At 40.7% G+C, this 19,005-nt stretch overlaps 1 protein-coding gene across 8 annotated transcripts in view; it reads right to left on the minus strand.

The window, feature by feature from the left end:
* nfixa (nuclear factor I/Xa) overlaps positions 1-18,750 on the minus strand; it is a 118,877-nt gene extending 100,127 nt beyond the window's left edge. For 7 of the 8 annotated variants that reach the window (XM_058380297.1, XM_058380300.1, XM_058380296.1 and 4 more), the window contains exons 1-2: positions 18,621-18,750; positions 11,446-11,529 (exon numbers count right to left, since the gene is read on the minus strand). In XM_058380297.1, the coding sequence (XP_058236280.1) occupies positions 11,446-11,529; positions 18,621-18,623 (87 nt within the window). In that variant the 5' untranslated portion in view covers positions 18,624-18,750. Of the gene's footprint in view, positions 1-3,945; positions 4,070-11,445; positions 11,530-18,620 lie in introns of those variants that run through there. The other variant, XM_058380298.1, reaches the window with a different exon arrangement.
* Between the last annotated feature and the right edge of the window lie 255 nt (positions 18,751-19,005).

Consider the following 19,005-nt stretch of genomic DNA (forward strand, 5'->3'; position numbering starts at 1 on the left):
AAAAGACTATTGTATTCTAAGCGACTTCAGAAAAAAAAATTGTACGTAATTTGTAATTTGACATGCAAATGATCACGAAGAATAAACGATTATGCAAACCTCTGACGTCACCTAGAGACTTTTTGCGCATGCCTTATCTACCTCTGAAGAGAGCTGGCAACACTGCTCCTCTCCCAGCACAGCACACAGGCCAGGGTTTAACGCGAGCTCGAGCATCACGCCGAAAACTGACCGCTCGAGCTCGAGAAAACTCACTTCATGCAGCGCACGTGCGCGCGTTCGATCACATTTAATCCATTTGCACCCGTTCATGTAGGTCAGGTGTCTTGGTTCAGGAGAGAATTCTCTGCATGCATGGAGGCTGCAGCACGACTCAGGGCTGAATCGCTAAACTCTCACTGCGCGTAAACGTGGCCTGAAGTGAGCTGAGCCAAAACCTGCGATCTGCGCCGCGGCCACCGAACACAAAGACGGCATTCATTTAAAAGAGAGAGAGAGAGAGAGAGAGAGAGAGAGAGAGAAAATGTCCGAACTCCGTCCGAGACCCCTGGCTGTGCTCCAAATCCCAAACTTCGAGCCTGTGCACTTGCATACTAACAAGTGGGTCTGGAAGGCTACTTGTACTCTCATTAAGTGCACGCTCCTCCATGCAAGAATGTGCTGTTGAGGCAAGAGAGGGGAGAAAAAAAAGGACAGAAAGATTTACAGATAATACACTGAGCGCGCGCTCTCTGGTGCGCGCCACGCGTGCGCGCGCTCGCTAATTAATTTTAATTAAACGGAAAAAAAAGAAAATACGAGGCAAAACGGATCTACAGCAGAGCAAAATCCTTCTCTCTTTAGTAACGCCTGATAGGTATATAATGTTTATAAGACCGAATGTTAATTATTTATCCGTGCACAAAGACATCCATCTTTCTGTCGGGTTTTATTTCGCTAAATCACTCGCGGTAGGATGGTTTGGAGCCAGCAACTTGATCTGGAGCTCCGTAGGCTCGTGCACTTCACATGTGTTGCCGCTTATTCTGTTTGAGTATTTACAGGACGTGCAATGTGGTGAGCAGAAGGCTAATTAGACTGATTACCCAAGCACCTTGGGCGACGTTAGGTGTGTATAATCCATCAGCTGCCTGCTCGAGAACCTGACGGGCCAGCGAGGGAAAAAACCACGAGCAAACACTCCGACACAACTGCACGTCTCTGCTCGGCTTAAAAGACACGACTGCTTCTTGAGAAAACACGCCTCTAAATGCAGAGTATTCACTGCAGGCAAACTTTACAGGGAATTTTTTTTTTTTTTTAAAAGTTTCCAGTCAATAAATCTGATTAAAACCATAAATCAACCATCAATCACTTCATAACATATCTCTAGGCTCCTGACCACAAACTGACACAGTTTCATTTGTTTTGTTTTTTTCAAATACGAAAATAAGAAAAGCAGTAAACACCCTTGACCACCAAACAAAAACACGTAGTCTGTTATTAATAATAAATATTAGACTAAATAATCGCATTTTCATGCAACGTCTCAGTGACCTGCAGCCTCCAGCCTCCCAGGCCTGCAGGGGAAAAGGGAAATAAAAACAGCTGCCAAGACACCGAGGCCAAGACGAAACTCTGTGAAATGAAGGAATAATAAAAATAATAAAGCACACTGCGTCGGGAAAAATATGTAATGCGTGTTTAAAATTAAATATAAAACTGGATTGCAAATAATAAAAAAATGGCATGATTTCTAAAGAAATGTCGAGACTGAGGCCTTGACTGAGGAGAGAGATGAATCCAAAGTCCTGCCACGAATCAAACTTTTTCAGCCAGAGTAAGAGTTGAGTCGGAGACATTAATTAATTAAATAAATAAATAAATAAATGATCTTTCCTGTAGACGGAGCGCCGCTCACAAGCCTCGAGCTCAGTAGTAGTAGAAGAAATAATAATAATAATAATAATAATAATAATAATAATAATAATAATAATAACAATAATAATAATAATGATACAGATCTAAATTCAATATAAATATATGTATATTTTGATGCCTGTTATTTTGCAATTCTTGTTTTTAAGCCAAGTTTCAGGACTAGGCCGCATGTAAACCTGTACTAGATTTATCTCTTGTATTTTATTTATTTATTTATTTTAGAGAGAGAGAGAGAGAGAGAGAGAGAGAGAGAGAGAGAGAGATGAAAATGCAATCGTTACAATTAATTAAACTACATTATTATTAATCTGCATTTATGAGCATTTCTCTGTTATATAAAATTCCACCATCATCCACACGTCATCATGTCGCGAGGACACTCGTTCTGCACATGACATTAAGATTAAAGCAAAAGCATTTGGGAGACATGTGCTGATGCACTAAACAAAAACAACAAACAAACAAAAATTAATAAGCAAATGTTTAGCACTTGGAAAATTATTATTTTTTTCTAATTCTCTGGTGAATAAAAAACAAGAAGCAAAACTGCGTCCTTGTTAATGTGAGCATGTTTCTGTGTAGACAGTACAAGTCTGTGTGTTAGATCCGAGATCTGCACGCTAACCAAACATAAACACACACACACACACACACACTTAAAGCTGCTCATCAGATCATTTCGATCAGTTGTGAACAATTACTGTTCAGGGGAAAAAAATACGAGAAAAAATAAACAGCGTTCGCTTTACGTTTATTTCATCAACACTTTCTAATCTACAGCCTCGGTTACTAGCGCGCGCGCGCACACACACACACACACACATTCTAGACAAAAATATCCCGAGTTACATGTAACACCTTTTTTTGGGTTCTGTTGTTTGCACTGCAGAAGTGATCAGATGCAAGATTTCACACGGACTCTCGCTGAATCCCGTGCAAATGACCAAAAGAATAGTATACAACAACAACAACAACAATAACAACAACAAATGAAGCAGATGCAAGTTGTTAGGATAATGCAGGTGCACGAGCAGCATTAAAAAAATAATAATAAAAAAAAAAAAAAAAATAATAATAATAATAATAATAATAATTTTTTAAAAGTTCATTTGAGTTGAAGCCGTTGGACTGTTCTGCAGTTTGTCTTATCTTACTGCGATAAGCCGGGTGTAAAGAGAGAGAGAGAGAGAGAGAGAGAGAGAGAGAGAGAGAGGAAAAACACCACCATGCATGCTGACAGCTGTTCATTCTGTCAGTCACCTTCAGGCATATATTGAAAACTAATAACTAAAAACCAGTGCGTTTTAAAATGCAGAAGAATTCCAGTGAAGGCAAAATGTACATTAAGAGCTAAAGCCGGTGTTTCTATAGACCGGGCGAGGCGGCGTCCCAATACGATATAACACGTCGAAACAGAGGCGCGAGCGCGCGCGAGCGAGCAACTCGGGATGTCCTAGCAATTATTATCTTTAAAAAAAATATTTAATAGCCTGAATGCATGCATGCGGTGGAGTCTGCAAAGCTTTTTTTCCCCTCCTGTTTCTTTCTTTTCTATTTTTTTGTGCGTATAGCCGTAGATTGAGTGTGTGAGCGCCATTTTCTCCGAGAACCCATGTGCACTGAGACGAAGCAGATCCGCGCGCTGGAAAGATGCCACGCACGAGGGGGGTGCGGTGCGGTGGGGGCAGTTTTTGAGAGAACCGGGAGAGCGCGCGCATGGGAGGGGAAGAGCGCGGAAGACTTAAAAAAAAAAAAAAAAACCAGCAAGAGCAAAAAGGAAGCGCAAACACCCCCTACCCCCCAAACACACACACACACACACACACGCACGCACACCTCAAAACATTTAAAAGGAACAACACCACGAGACCAACAGCAAAAGTTGCAACAATGCATTTAAAAAAAAAAAAAAAATCACAGTGCACATGCGCAAAAATACACAAAACTTCCATCTATACAGTATGATGATAATGATGATTATTATTATTGTCATAATAATTATTATTATTATTATTTTTGCATTACCTGTGTCAGGCAGTACGGAGAATACATAGCTACTTCGGAATTAAACATTGGAGGAGCGTTTACAGAGCTGAATGGAAGTTCGCAGTGTCGGGTCGCATAGCAATAACTCGCGCTCGTGCCCCGCCCCCCTCCTCCTTCTCCTCCTCCTCCTCCCCACTCCTCCAACAAACCCCGCCTAGGAGCCAGAAAGTGAAAGCTCAAACTTCTGGCAAGGAAGAAGAAGAAAAAAGTGGGGGGAAAAAGCACACACACGCGCGCGCGCTCACTCGCCCGCACACGCGCGCGCGCCTATCCTCCTCGATCTGTCTCTTCCTCTCTCTTTATCCCAGTCCCTCACCTCACACGCAGCCTTTAAAGAGAAAATAAAGCTGGTCACACTTAGCACTGGCACTATTTCTGTTTTTTTTTTTTTTAAAGCTGCAGTCTGTAACCTAAAAGAATGGCTATAATTCTGCACACTTTCACACGTTCACGTCCTCTCCGGGTTCATGAGGGTTCTCCGGTTTCCTCCCATCTCCCTGAAACACGCTGCTGTGCTAATGCAGCATTTGTGCCATCCTACACGCTGTCTTTTGCCGCCTGAGGAATTTTGACATTAACCTAAAGCTCTTTTAAGCGCACTTTTGCAGTTCTGCTAGAACCCTTCTGGAGATGTGGTTGATTAGTGGTTAGGGTTTTGGACTGTTGGCTCAGATGGTTGTGAGTTCAAATCGCCAAGCTGCCACTGTTGGGCCCTTAAGCAAGGCCCTCAATTCTTAATTGTATTTCTATACAATTCTACTGCAGTTGTATGATAAAATAAGTCACTCTGGATAAAGATGTCTGCCAAACGAACCAGAAATGTAAAGCTAATACTGCTCTAAACTCGTTATAAAGTAGAGTAAAGTTACACTGGTGTTGGTGTGAGCGGCCATGTTGATTTGAGGTCACTTCGAAATGTTGTGTGGAGTATTTTAATTGGTCGCAGGCAGGGAATAAGTTTTCCGTCTTGAATGCAGCACAATTCATGCCTATGTGTGAATAAGTGTGTGTGTGTGTGTGTGCTCTGTGATTGACTGGTGTCCCATTCAGGGTGTATTTTCCGCCTCATCCCCGATCTTCCCAGGATCCGGAGTGACCCTGACCAGGATAAAGCGTTTACTGAGAATGAATGAACTCTTTTTTTTTTTAAATAAATAAATAAATAAATAAATAATTATTTTAAAAAGAGATCATATCAGTTGTCATTCTGAGGGAATCCTTAAAATCTTAAAATCTTAAAAGTAAATAAAATAAATAAATAAATAAATGAGATGCAGGATTTATAAACGTTTGCTCAACAACTACCAGCAATACAGTGGTGCTGAACATAAGAACATTAAAGTATACATAGACCACCACATAGAAATATATTATATATATATATATATATATATATATATATATATATATATATATATATATATATATATATATATATATATATATATAAAATGAAAAAAAAAATACTATATAAATAAATAAAAAATAAATATAGTAATAATAATATTTCAGAAAAGATCTCGTATTGTGACAGAATTTATTACAATTTAAAAAATCTGTCAATATCATCCAGAGCTACTTTACGATATCTAGAGACACAAATAAATGTTCCGGTTCCGTGTCTTTATTGATGAGAATGTATTCAACAGAAGCTAACGAAGAAGCTAACAGCTCATTAACTACACAAACTATACTCTAAGACTGAAACTAAGAATACATGTATTGTTTTTTAATTCAAGCTTCTCTAAAAGAAAAAAAGCTGTAGAGGTTTCAATGACCTTTTCCTTCACAGAGGCACGTTTTTGCACCTTTTAGTTAATGAAGCATGTAGTCAGACCTTTTTTTAAAATATATTTGAGACAATTTCCCGTGCTCGATATTCTGAGCTTATCTCCAGCTCTGAAACATTTCCAGGCTCATGCGGCGGTGTGTTTTCGGTGGAAAACGAAGTCTTGCCAATCTCATTTAAATACAATTGCGGTTCACTTCACAGGCAGCGAGAGGCAAGGTGACAAAAACTGCTCGTTTTAACCGATAGCGGTTTAAGAAACACTTCCAGGATGGATCAATTGACAGAGCTGAGGTTTTTGTGTCTCAAATGTAAGAGAAAAAAAATGGACTTTAGGTCTTATTATACAAGACGCACCTTACCATCATGAATTCTTATAACCTCATTACAGTGAGACAGGTAAAGAAACCAGTGTAGAGATTTAGCCCATGTGTCTTGTGACCTTTATATTAGGTGTTGTCCTGATAACCTAGTTGGCGAGACGGAACAACCTTTGGCTAGACTAATAATAATCAACTTAAAGCCTGGTGTGGGGAAATGCTAATATTTTTTGGCAGTAGCGTTCTGTTCCATAGCTAAGCTGCTCTGTGTGTTAAATTCACACACACACACACACACACACACAAACGTTCATTTTGTACTCTTTCCGACTCTGACTCACCTAGCAGGCTGTGCTAGCCACAACTTTTGGGCCGCTAAACCCATGCGTTTTTTGATCAGAGGAGCATTAAAAGCCACATTCGCCTACGTTTAACATTCTATAGGCTGAACATGTTATTATAACCGGCTTGGAAATAAAACCCTGATCTGGCTCTCTGTTGTTTTAAGGTCAGAAGGAAGGTCACTAAAAACTCAGATGACCATTAAAGACTATGAGAAAAAACTCTTTAAACCGAGAGTACGGTCACAGAAAATGTGGAAAAAGATCCAGTTCATGAATTTCTATTATTTCAATTCAGAGTTTTTCATTTACAGTCCCTTCGTTTGCATAGTAGAATGTGATTGGCTGTTATATGTGATGACACAATAACCTGTCTGTCTAACTGACTGTTTACTTCAGTTCACTGTTTACTTTCTAAAAGGAGTGCAAGCAAACATCCTGCCTCTGTGGGCATGTCCTAAACCACACCCTAATCACATATATGGATGTTTTTTAATGGAAAATACGGAATGGAAACCGAATTATCAGACGTTTTCACAATCGGTTGAAACAAATGATTTTTGAATGAAGTCGAATGAAGTCTGATCTAAAACGAGCCTGTTGGCTTTCAGACATGGTGTTTTAGACGTCTGTTTTCCCCCCTCTGTTAGATAACCTTACACAGAATTTTAGTGGATAATGCCTTCAGAGAGCAGAAACGGGTTCGATAGCACCATGAATTAATATTAGTAGGCTGGATAACAAGAAAAAAGCTACAGATTCCTGAGCTCTGAGTGTCTGCTTTCATATTAAAGCACCGCTGTGGAGTGGGACATGATGAAGACATTCAATACTGAACATGAACACAAAAGAAACAGTGACCAGGTTTACTGAGGTACGTGTTTAAATAGCTTAGCAGGCTAACAGACTGTAGAGGACATTGTAAATAAATTGTGTTTTGAAAATCAGGATAAGCGACTAACACTAATGATGGATAGCAAAAGGCTTGTTTATTCTTATAAATCAGCTCAAGTGGTTAAGGCTCTGGGACGTTGACCGGAAGATCAGGGTTCAAGCCCCAGTACCGCCAAGCTGCCACTGTTGGGCCCTTGAGCAAGGCCCACAACCCACCCTGCTCCAGGGGCTCTGCATCGTGGCTGACCCTGTGCTCTGACCCCAACCCCCAAGGATGGGATATGCAAGGAAAGAATTTCACTGTGCAGTAACGTATATGTGACAAATAAAAACTCATTAAATATAACATGGTTTTGTTTTATAGGTGTTGTTATGACTCTTTTGATGATTGGCTGCAGGATCCTCTGCTACAGAAGATGTACTGGCTATGTGGTTCGTAACAGTTAGTGGCTCTTGGTGGTCAGTGTTGGTTTTCATGCAGTTAGCAATACAAATATGGTGCTGACTGAAGGTCAGTAAGTTAAACCAAGGCTAGGTACAAAAGCTGGGACCATGATGCAACTGTAATTTAATTCATTGTACAAGGAGTCATGTTCATACGTCTCTGATGCGCGTGTTGACGAGGCTACGTGTCCATCATCGCGAGACGACAATGCCGACAGCTTTACCTTCTAACCCCGAAGTGACACGAAAGTATCTCTGAACTTAATTAAAGCTGCAGATAACAAGAGTTTCGAAGGTGCTCCGAGTTAAACGAGCTGAAAGAATGAGGTGACAGGACGTAACAAGAGAAAGAACACTCACCGAGGGAAAAGAGTGCGCGAGAGACATAGAGAGAAAAAGAAAAACAAGAGAGAGAGAGAGAGAGAGAGAGAGAGAGAGGGCAGGGAAGGGTGAGAGTGCTTGGATACCCTGTTTCTCTCACCACGCCCAAGGGCAGCAACCCAAAAGTGCTTGTGTTGCATAGGCTAGCAAAAAAAGTCTCCACACACACACACACACACACACACACACATACACACACACACCCGTAAGTCATTAAACACAATAAGAGTGTGAGGTGAAATAAAAAGAAATCATTTCATTTTTTACGAGCGTTTTTTTTTTATTTCTACACACGCAACTCTCTCTCTCTCTCTCCCTCCCTCTCTCTCTCTCTCTCTCTCTCTCCCTCCCTCTCTCTCTCTCTCCCTCCCTCTCTCTCTCTCTCTCTCTCTCTCAGCCTCCAGCTAAGCAGGGGTCCAGAAACAAGAAGTCGAGGTTAGCGGTTTCAGTCGGTAATGCTCCCATTAAAACACACACAAGAAATGCAATATAGTTAGAGCATGTGGTTTTCCCTTCTAACATGCACACACTTGTGTGCACACACAAAAACACACACACACACACACACACACGCTCATTCAACCTTAATCCCTCCCATATGGCATGTACTTAAATGATGGTAATGACGTTTTTTACGCAGATAGGGTCGCTCTATAGGGCTTAACGACGCGTCCGGCACACAAAAGCACGCCATATGATATAAGAGCATTGTCTCATTAACCGGAGCTGATCTTCAGATTATGTCGGAAATCAGATTTATTTCGCTTGTCCTGTACGTCGGGGAAAGAAAGAAGCTTTACGCCGATTCACCTGTGAATGAATCGTGCGCTTGTGCGACTGGAAGTTAATTCTTGGCCAGACAGAGGAGTAATCAAATGCCCCATTCATGCGATCGAAATCAAAGTCCAATACCCTGTAATTCCACGAGCTCCGTTATTATCTGGCTGGCATTTGAATAATCAGAGAACAATAAAGCTGTTCCCTAAAGCCTCGGATACGCTGCACTTTAACAGAGAAAACGGGGGGGGATTTAAAAAAAATTCTATTTATTCAAATATAGGACATGCTCAGGGTTTTAGCGCTAATCAGCTGGTACGCAATCGCGATACTGGTATCGTGAAAAACATCACGCTTCTTACAATAACTGAGTGACAGATTCTTAGATTTTAGCACTAACTCACCAAACATCATCATTTCTGTCAGAAATCCTATTGGGAAGTTCATATTTACGAGTTGGAAAGTCGTAATTACGACATCAGGTGCAGTCGGAGGTGAACCTTCTGTTATTTAACTACCAAAGAAAAGCAGCACGTGCCATTAAACTCTATTCTCATGTTCTCTTTTTAATGATTTAATCGATTTATGAAGCTTTATCGTTACATAATTACATCGTAATCACATTATTTCTGCATTATTTAGCCAATCGAATGTCGACCGTTTTGTTCGTATTCCCAATTCAAACTCAGTCCGTTGATTCCACCATGTCGGAAACACAGACCTTAAAGAACACTTGTAATAACGACTTTAATGATGAACTTGTAAATACGATCTTTTCTAAATGGCTTGAAGGCACCGTCAGACACAGGTTTGTGCGGGAGCGATTTTAGGGGGCCAAGCACTTTTTGTGATTTTTGAAAATTTTCTTCGCTAAAACTGAGTTAGTTTTTTACAGACATGAAGCCTGGTCTGTAGAAATCCTTCCTGCTGCTCAAGCAAGGGAGAGGAGTCCAATCAGCCCAAGGATGGCGCTATAGTGAAGTGTTTTATTCCTTGTTGTTGTTCTTCTTCTTCTTGTCAGTATAATGTCTTGATATTAAATGAACGCTATGTACTAAAGCTATCAGGACTCTGTTTCTCTAACATTGGCATTTTAATGACTTTTGTCACTAACATCATTCTAACAGCTCACTCTTTCTTTTTCACATCGATCCTGTTTTTCTTTTTCCTTGATTTTCTTTCACAGATCACAGGCAGGTGGTACAAACGGTATCGATTTTCTCAAATTACCCACAACAGCGTTTTCCCAGTGATGACCGTTAACCCAGTTTCTAGGTGAACTATGAGAAAATCCATCACTCCATTACACAAGACTAATCACAGAGTTTCATCTTCACTCTGTACACTACACTCACTACACTGAGTATAACATGATGACATAAATATCTAGAAGCTAATGCACGGGATAAGTGGCTTTCAGACACTGAGAATAACAATTAGATAGATAGATAGATAGATAGATAGATAGATAGATAGATAGATAGATAGATAGATAGATAGATAGATAGATAGATAGATAGATAGATAGATAGATAGATAGATAGATAGATAGATAGATTTTTTGTTTATTTTTTCACTTTTTCTTCTATTTTATATCAACTGATTCGGGGAGGAAAACTTGAACGTCTTAATGGTTGTTATTATTATTATTATTATTATTATTATTATTATTATTATAAAAATACTATTATGATTATTATCAAAATTATTATTATTATTATTATTATTATTATTATTATTATTATCAAAATTATTATTATCAAAATTATTATTATTATTATTATTATTATTATTATTATCAAAATTATTATTATTATTATTATTATTATTGAGCAACAACAAGAAATATTATACAATGATATACAAATTTTTTTTTTAAATCTAAAAATTTAAAACCGAGACACATCACAAAGCACAAAATTATTTTTATTTTGCTTAAATTGGAATTGCGGCCGTGGTCGTGAGAGATTCCTAGCACTAGTATGCCATTTTTTCCGAAACGGACCTCATAACACACACACACACACAGACACCAGGAATACATCGGTGCCTCGTTAAAAACAGAATAAAAATGCTGAGGATATTTTCTCCTTTACATGTTCACAAGGACGAGGAATTAATAAAGAAGAGAAGAGAAATCTAACCTACTGAAAAGACAAACACACTTCACTGATGAAGACATGAGAAATTAAAATATTGAGTTAAAAATATATATCAGAAATAATAAACTCGGCACAGTGATGAGCCAAACTGAATCAATTACTTCCTGTGACATCAGCATGTTTTTTAATAATATGTGAAGTGGTGGGTCAGTGAGATTGAAGTATTGATGCTAGCTACAGATTGTGCTGGGGTGAAACTGACCATCTCATCGTACTGAATTAGTGTAGAATTGACTGACCGGATGAAGAGACCTGGACGTGTTCATGGTATTCGTGGATGTGCTACCGAAAGAGACACCGAGAGAGAAAAAAAGAAAAGAAAGAAGGGAAAAAAACAAAGAAAGAAAGAAAGAAAGAGAGTCGTCTCGTACCCTGTAAGTGTCTGGGACCAGGAAGCACTCGGGCAGCGCGGCTCCTCGGCTCGCCTCTTCATGCACCAGATACGACTCCGTGGCCTGCAAGTCAAACAGAGAGGCACTTCATTTCACGATTCACAGCTGCTCTTATCTATCGCTCTCAGACGCTCACAAATGACCACACACAGGCCGAGTCTTAAGACATAAAGCCTCTAAAAATCCCTTTTAACACCGTGTTTAACGGCCTTTCTGCACCTCGCTGATTGAAGAATCGAATTTACACAAATGTTCAGTGTAATTGTAGACCATCAGCCGAGGCACGGAGGGGCATGATGCTTTCTAGACCTGTGAGCTTCATGTAGCTCTTTGTTTTTTCATTAAACATGTACAGAAATTGCAGCTTTTTGCTTCAAACGGGGTCGATAAGCTAATCTCATTGCTAAATACGGACATCCAGGGCAGAAATATTAGATTAGCATTGAATTAGAAATTAATTTAAAATGAAAACATATCATGGTGCAACTTTCCAACTTTAGCGGGCGGAGCCTACAGTTTATACCAAGGTGCTGTAATGGTACACAGTGATGTCACTACCTTCAGCTTTACTCAGGTCTGTGTTTAAGGAGAATCCCAGAGAAAGAAATGGTCATGATGTCGATTATACTGTTAAGATATCTGAGCTCCAGCTATAAGATTTACTCAGCTGGACTTTGACCGTTAGCATGGATATGGAAACTGCTAGCATATGGAAACTTCAGTTCAATCGCGTGGAACAGTCTTGTAGTATTATGATTACTATTTCTACGAAAAGTAGGAGTCCAACAATTTGGATGAAAGTAGTAATCGACACATCAATCATGAACTGATTATTATCTTTAAAAGGAGAAACACCCGACGCGTGGAAAACCTGTTGGACCGAGATCGCAGAACAATGTTTCAATACTTCTTCAGCTATCTGTGGGTCCAAGAGACCAGAACCGGAAGTGGCAGCTTAGCGTTGGACTACTGATCAGAAGTTTTGAGTTTGAATCCCAGGTCCACCAAGCTCGGGCCCCTGAGCAAGGCCCTCAACCCTTGAATGCTCAGTTGTATAAAATGAGATAAAATGTAAGTTGCTCTGGATAAAGGTGTCTGCCAGAAATAAAATGCCTGTGTGGTAAAAGAGGGTGGTGCTTAATCTCTCTCATGTGGTCAGAGAGGGTGGGGCTTAATCTCTATCTACTATCAGCTACTGTATTAAAAAGTCCCCTGAGCAGACGTTTGAAGCCTCGGGTGAAGCATATGATAGCCATAAACATCTCTGGAATGTGAGCAAATCAAACTGAAATCAGGTGAAAAAACAGTCTGCTACTTTCCTAGGTACATATCGATCATAAGATCGATTTCTTCCTCATACAAATAAGTCGTATTGTATCATATCATATTAAATTCAGTGGATTGAATGGAAGGCACTAGGATAGAGTCACCTCACGGTCGAACACAAATCCTGGACAGGGCAGGAAACTGAATCCTCTTCTGAAACATTAGCCAATGACATGATGTGCCATAGAAACATTTTTAGCAGGAGGATGTTAGTCATTTTCCTGAGAGTCTAAGCTAACACACTTAACTAGTGCTCCATGACCAGTACATCTATTTAGTCAGTGCAACACTGGAGCAGCAGAAGACTGGAGCTTTTACTACTTTAATACTTTTAGGACTTGTCCACTTGGTTGGTTTGGACATTGCAGTTCATATTAAGCTTCATTAGTGCTATATATTTTCCCAGAAGTGAAAAGAAATGGAGTTTCCTCCTGTTTTATGTTGTGTCCATGTTGATGATTGAGTGTCTTTATCACGTCTCACTCCACAGTGGTGCTTAATATGAAGCTCATATGAAAGTAGACACTCAGGACTTTAATAGTTTATCATGAATATTTTTGTTTTTCCGTAGCCTACTATTTATAGAAAAGTTTATAGAAACAGTTCATTTTTTTCCACAGAAATGTTTGTATCTTCAGAGTAAATGTTGATCTCAAACCCGTTTCTTCTCTCTGAGATGTTCTCCAAGTGCTTGTTCATCTAAGAAGCAGCTCAGATTTCATCTTCAACCAGTAAAATTCTGTGTAAGGTTCTCCAACTGAGGGAAAAACACACGACTAAAACACACTGAAAGCCGACAGACTCGTTTTAGATCAGACTCACGGTAATAAAATCATTCATTAGATTATACCGATTGAAAATGTCCCATATGTCCATTTCCTTTGCGCTGATGGACTGGAACGTCAACGTACTGGTACAAAAGGGTTAAATAACCGAACATCAGACATCTCAGCGTACGGGAAAACAACTATGTAAATGAGATCTGATCTTGTAAACTAAGAGAGCCCCATATGTTCACAATCAAAAGCTACTTTTACTGCACACCCTCTAGATTAATGGCGAATAAAATACTTCCGTATAAAAAAATAAATAAATAAATTAAAATCTGCATTTCACAAGCGACACCTTCGGTAAACTCTCCGGTTCTGTCGGGTTCTCGGGTGTAGTTGGGTTCAGAGAAGGGGTTTTTTTCCTTTAAAGGACACCTTTCCGTTCAGACTGGTTCATTTGTATGCTGTGAGATGCATTAGAGAGGCGAGAGAGAGAGAGAGAGAGAGAGAGAGAGAGAGAGAAAGGTTGAGGCCAAATCTTTGTCTTTGGAGAAAAAAAAAATAAAAGGCGGCGAACTGCATAGCCAGAAAATCCTGCGAAATCCTATTGCATTTCACAGCTTTCATGGACACAGAAACCGCACCTGGTACCGGTCCAGCCGAGCCAAAAACCATCCACCAACCAGCTATCCACCACCACCACCTACCTGGCACACACTGAACCACACACACACACACACACTCTCTCACACACACTGATGCCCCTTATGGGATGAAGAAGCAGATGAGACACACACACACACACACACGTACACTTTCATACATGAAGACGCATTTGGAAGAAAAGGACAATGTGCTCATGCATAGGCGCAGATGTACACGTGTATACACACACACACACACATTCACATAAAACTAACCACAAATATGGGTTTTATGCATAAATAGGCCTACATATTAAAACACACACACACACACACACAACCTCATAATAAGTTCCAGCCATTGGCACAGAGGAGTGGTGAAAAACAAAGGCTATTCATATCCCTCCCAATGAGAGGTTAGCGCTCCCGTTTCTCTCTCATGCGTTTTTATAGAGGCTTCGGCAGCGCCATGCTAACGTCTTACCCGGCGCGTTCTAATCACCTCCGTCACTACGTTATGCTACACAGAGTTGCGTCGAGTTCTCCACGCGTCTATTATGCCTTATAGCGAAGGGACGGGAATTACGACCCCCCCCCCCAAAAAAAAAAAATGGTGGCCATTTTGGCCTGGGCTGTTCAGTGTCCAGGTCTTAGCGCCTGGCACGAGGGCCGTTATGGCCGTGGATGTTAGCTTCGGCTCCAAAACCCGGAGAATAAAAGGCTTGCTTCTCGCCAAAAAAAAAGTGAGCCAGCGGTTTTATTCATCAAAGGTCTTGGGATAAAAGTGCTGATTTATGATGGGTTTTTTTGTCTCGTGTCCTAATTGTGATGCTCGGCCTCCGGGCTGGAGCTGGATCTATATTTACAGCGTGGAAGTGCTCTATCAGGGCCAAACAGAATCAACATGAATTATTAAGCCAGTGACTGGAGAAGTAGTTCACTACCCATGTCGAGGAAACTTGACAAAAACACTGAAACGCACCAGAAATAAATTCTAGATACTCGTCCTTTTTTCGGATGCTTGGGTGAATAAAACCACTCAATATCGTCGCTTATTAAAAAGCATCCCGGCCGAGTGAAAGCAGCTCCTACTAGAGTCTCTGAGCGGATTCAGTGCTGGTGGTGTTGTGGATTTTTAGCAAAAACCTACAAGAGAGAGAGAAAAAAAAATATCTTGGTACCAGATGCCAGTTCGGCTCATTTAGAGAACCACACTATTAATTATATATGGTGCGTGTATATATATATGGAGCATATGCAGGGTCCATATGGCTGAGCCGTAGCCAGAATCTGGAGTTCCCCTTCCTTAATTAACATTTTAGAGGCTCGGCAGCGCAGCGGAGGAGAGAAAGAGAGAGAGAGAGAGAGAGGGAGCGTGATTCAAAGAGGGCTGTGGGAGCTGGTGACCTAATTGGAGTCAATAGAAATGTATGTAAATGTGCTAATTGCGACAGGTTTCCTTTCTCCTGCCAGTAAATGCCAGCCTTTTGTTTCAAACGTTTAATTGGTCGGCCATAATGGAATCAAATGAGAGGGGTTCGAGCTATAGTTCCTGATGGGACAGAGGGAGAGAGAGAGAGAGAGAGAGAGAGAGAGAGAGGATGTATGTGGATGAACATATGGTGAAAGTCGTCTTAACTGGAATGTCTATGTCTCTCTCTCTCTCTCTATTGCACACAATGCATGCATTCACACACACACACACACACACACACACGTTTGGCCGTTAAACAATCACGACTCGTCCCATAGTTTTTGCCGTTTGTTTGTTGTCTTTTTGTTTCTCTCTCTCTAAACGACACGGCCATCCGTTACCTCGTTCCATTGTTTACGTGGATGGGCAACGTACGGACAGACGGCAGCGATGGCCAGCACTTCAAACGAGAGATAGAAACAGAGAGAACGGCGGGAAAAAAACGAGAACGGAGGCTATTTGAAAGGACAGAGCGGCCTTCTCTTCCTCTGTGCGTCTGCCAGGAGCACCTCGGGGAGAAGTGTTGGAAAAACGTGATTTCTCGCACCGACGTCTCAGAGGGAACGACTCAGAGAGAGAGAGAGAGAGAGAGAGAGAGAGAGAGAGAGAGATTCACATGAGCTGGAAGAATGGAACGATCACGACGCCGCTAATTACTGCAAGGCATTTTGGGGGGTTTGACTTCAGATTTCTGGCTCTAAAAAAGCTCGAGCTGTGCCAGAACCTGCTCTGCACTTTGCACCTCAGCATTTCAATTTCAAATGTTCATTTTTTTGTTTAAGTTCTGTGGCTCGTGCCGGCTCGGGTCAGCTCTCTGCACACGCCAGAGGAAACACAGGTGTGTCGCTTTCGACGTCTTCCTGAGGTGCAGGTCCTGCTCTCCCTGCACATCTATCTATACATACACACAGCGATTGTGTGTGTGTGTGTGAGTGTGTGTGTGAGAGAGAGAGTCTCAGTGGCCGGCGTTACGGACGCCGCTGCTCAGACACACGAACCAGAAAACTTTCCCTCGCTCTCGAAGTTTTCTTTTGCAGCCAGAAACGAGTTCACGCGGCTACCCGCCGTCACCGCAGGACACGGTCGCCACGACAACCGTGGCACCGAGACAACCACGTCGACCTATCAGCTCGAGGAGCGTCTGCCAGATCGGTTCAACTCACAGAATGTTCTGGAAGTCAAGCTGAGTCGAGTCCACGTGTCATCTGTCTGTCTGAGAAAAGAGCAAAGAATATTTGCCCAACGCTAACGTGCATGAAAAAAAAACCCCACCAATGAGAAGGAGATACAGTATGTCGCTCGAATAAACGCTCACTTAGCATTTCGGTAGTTTTGAGTCCAGATTGTAGGCCTGAATGGTCTGAGGCCTTAGAGAGAAAACAAGCAACACTACTACTACTAATCATCATCATCATCATCTTCATAAAGAGAATAATAATAATAACTCTGGCGTTGTTTTCATTCTGACTACGATTATATACATATATATATATATATATATATTCCTTAGAAAGCTAAAGAAAGTTTCCACTGAATAAACAGACAAAATTCAGCTACTCATACTCGTATCCTTTCCACTCTATTAACCTAAGAAAGTTTAAAAAAAAGTGTTAACAAAACAAACAGAAGAAGTTCTCAGCTCTAGAGCGAATACAATGCCCCCCCCACCCCACCCCACCCCAGCCAGATCTTATTCCAGAGCTCACTGTTTATGCAAAACCCAAACTTGTCCATGTGGCTCAGCCCCTGAGCTTCTTCATCTCCGTATCCAATTATTCTTACACTTTTCCTGACCACGTTGCTTCCAGGTGTGCTCGCTCTGAATAGAAAATAAACTGCTCTCTCTCTCTCTCTCTCTCTCTCTCTATATATATATAATATATATATATATATATATATATATATATATATATATATATATATATATATATATATGAAAAAAATAATGAAATAATAAGGTTTGTCATGATGAAAAAATGCTTGCCGAAGGCCAGTTCAGTTACAGACTCAGATCCTGACTTATTGCCTGCGAGGGTGTGTCGATCTGTCCTCGGAGGTCTTTGGAAAGGGAACATTTGATTAAACATTTGATTAAAACCAAATGCCAAAAAACCAGTTGAAACACTTCTGCGGTTGAAAAGGGGGAAAAAAATATAAAGGAAATACCGAGTAAGGAGGAGGAGGAAATAAAAGGAGCCTGACAAATAAATACCGCAAAATTCTGTTAGTGTTTCATACAATAAGCCACCTATAGGGCTGGAGCGCTGGAGGGAAATAGGATTAGAAGCAACGACAACAACGACGGAGCCCACGTGACAGTTATAACACGTGTTATTACATATTATAACACCTTAATGACATGACTAACCTAAGAATTTTAGCTTAAAAGGCTTTATGGTTGAATTAGCATTTATATACATCTTTCAGAACCTTTAGGGAAGTGGATAGAAATTTAATGCATGAATAAAGGACGATTTTTAGTTCTTAAAAAGTTGAACCACGTCCACCTGAGACACACACACTAAAGTTAGAGAAGATGTACAACAAGCAAGCAGCCAGGACAATGAGCTCGACTTCAATGGCAGTAATGTGTGTGTGTGTGTTTGTGTGTGTGTGTGTGTGTGTGTGTGTTTGTGTGTGTGTGTGTGTGTTACTGTTATGGTTATTTTCTTAGATTATATTTTTTACTTTAAAGATTATTACATTCTGGTGATCTATCTGAGACAGTGATGTAACTGTCTCGCAAAGATTCTCGAATACAAAGAGGGAAGAGGAATAAAACAAGTTATAAGAATATAATAAGTCATAATTAATGATTTGATTTGATTACAGACCAGCCCCGATTTGTTTGTTTGTTGTTTGTTTTTGTTTATGTTTTTGTTTTTGTCTGGGAATCTGAGCTGCACCAGGGAGAAAGAGATTAATTCACATATCACGTACCATTGTTGTGAAGGGGAATTTGCCAACAGTCTCAAACACCCATTTCCCCTAAAAGAAAGAAAGAAAGAAAGAAAGAAAGAAAGAAAGAAAGAGCGCCCAGTGGAGAGGGTGAACGGGTGCACGGCTCTCGGTTTCTTCGGTGATACCGGAAGCGATAGAAAGGAACTCAACAAGTCGGCCCCGAGCCCAGAGTCTCTCCGTCTTCCTCTTCGTCTCGTCTTCCTCTTCTTCTTCTTCTTCTTCTTCTTCTTTTATATAAAGTTCGTTCTCTGGTTTCTTTCTCTCTCTCTCAGGCGGAGAACGGAAACGCAGGCGGATTAAAATCTGCGACCTCGAACTTTCTGCACGGTTCCGCTTCACTGTCTTGCGTCTTCATCCCGAAGAC

The sequence above is a fragment of the Hemibagrus wyckioides genome, linkage group LG26, assembly GCF_019097595.1.
Source record: "Hemibagrus wyckioides isolate EC202008001 linkage group LG26, SWU_Hwy_1.0, whole genome shotgun sequence".
In the NCBI taxonomy this organism is placed as follows: domain Eukaryota; kingdom Metazoa; phylum Chordata; class Actinopteri; order Siluriformes; family Bagridae; genus Hemibagrus; species Hemibagrus wyckioides.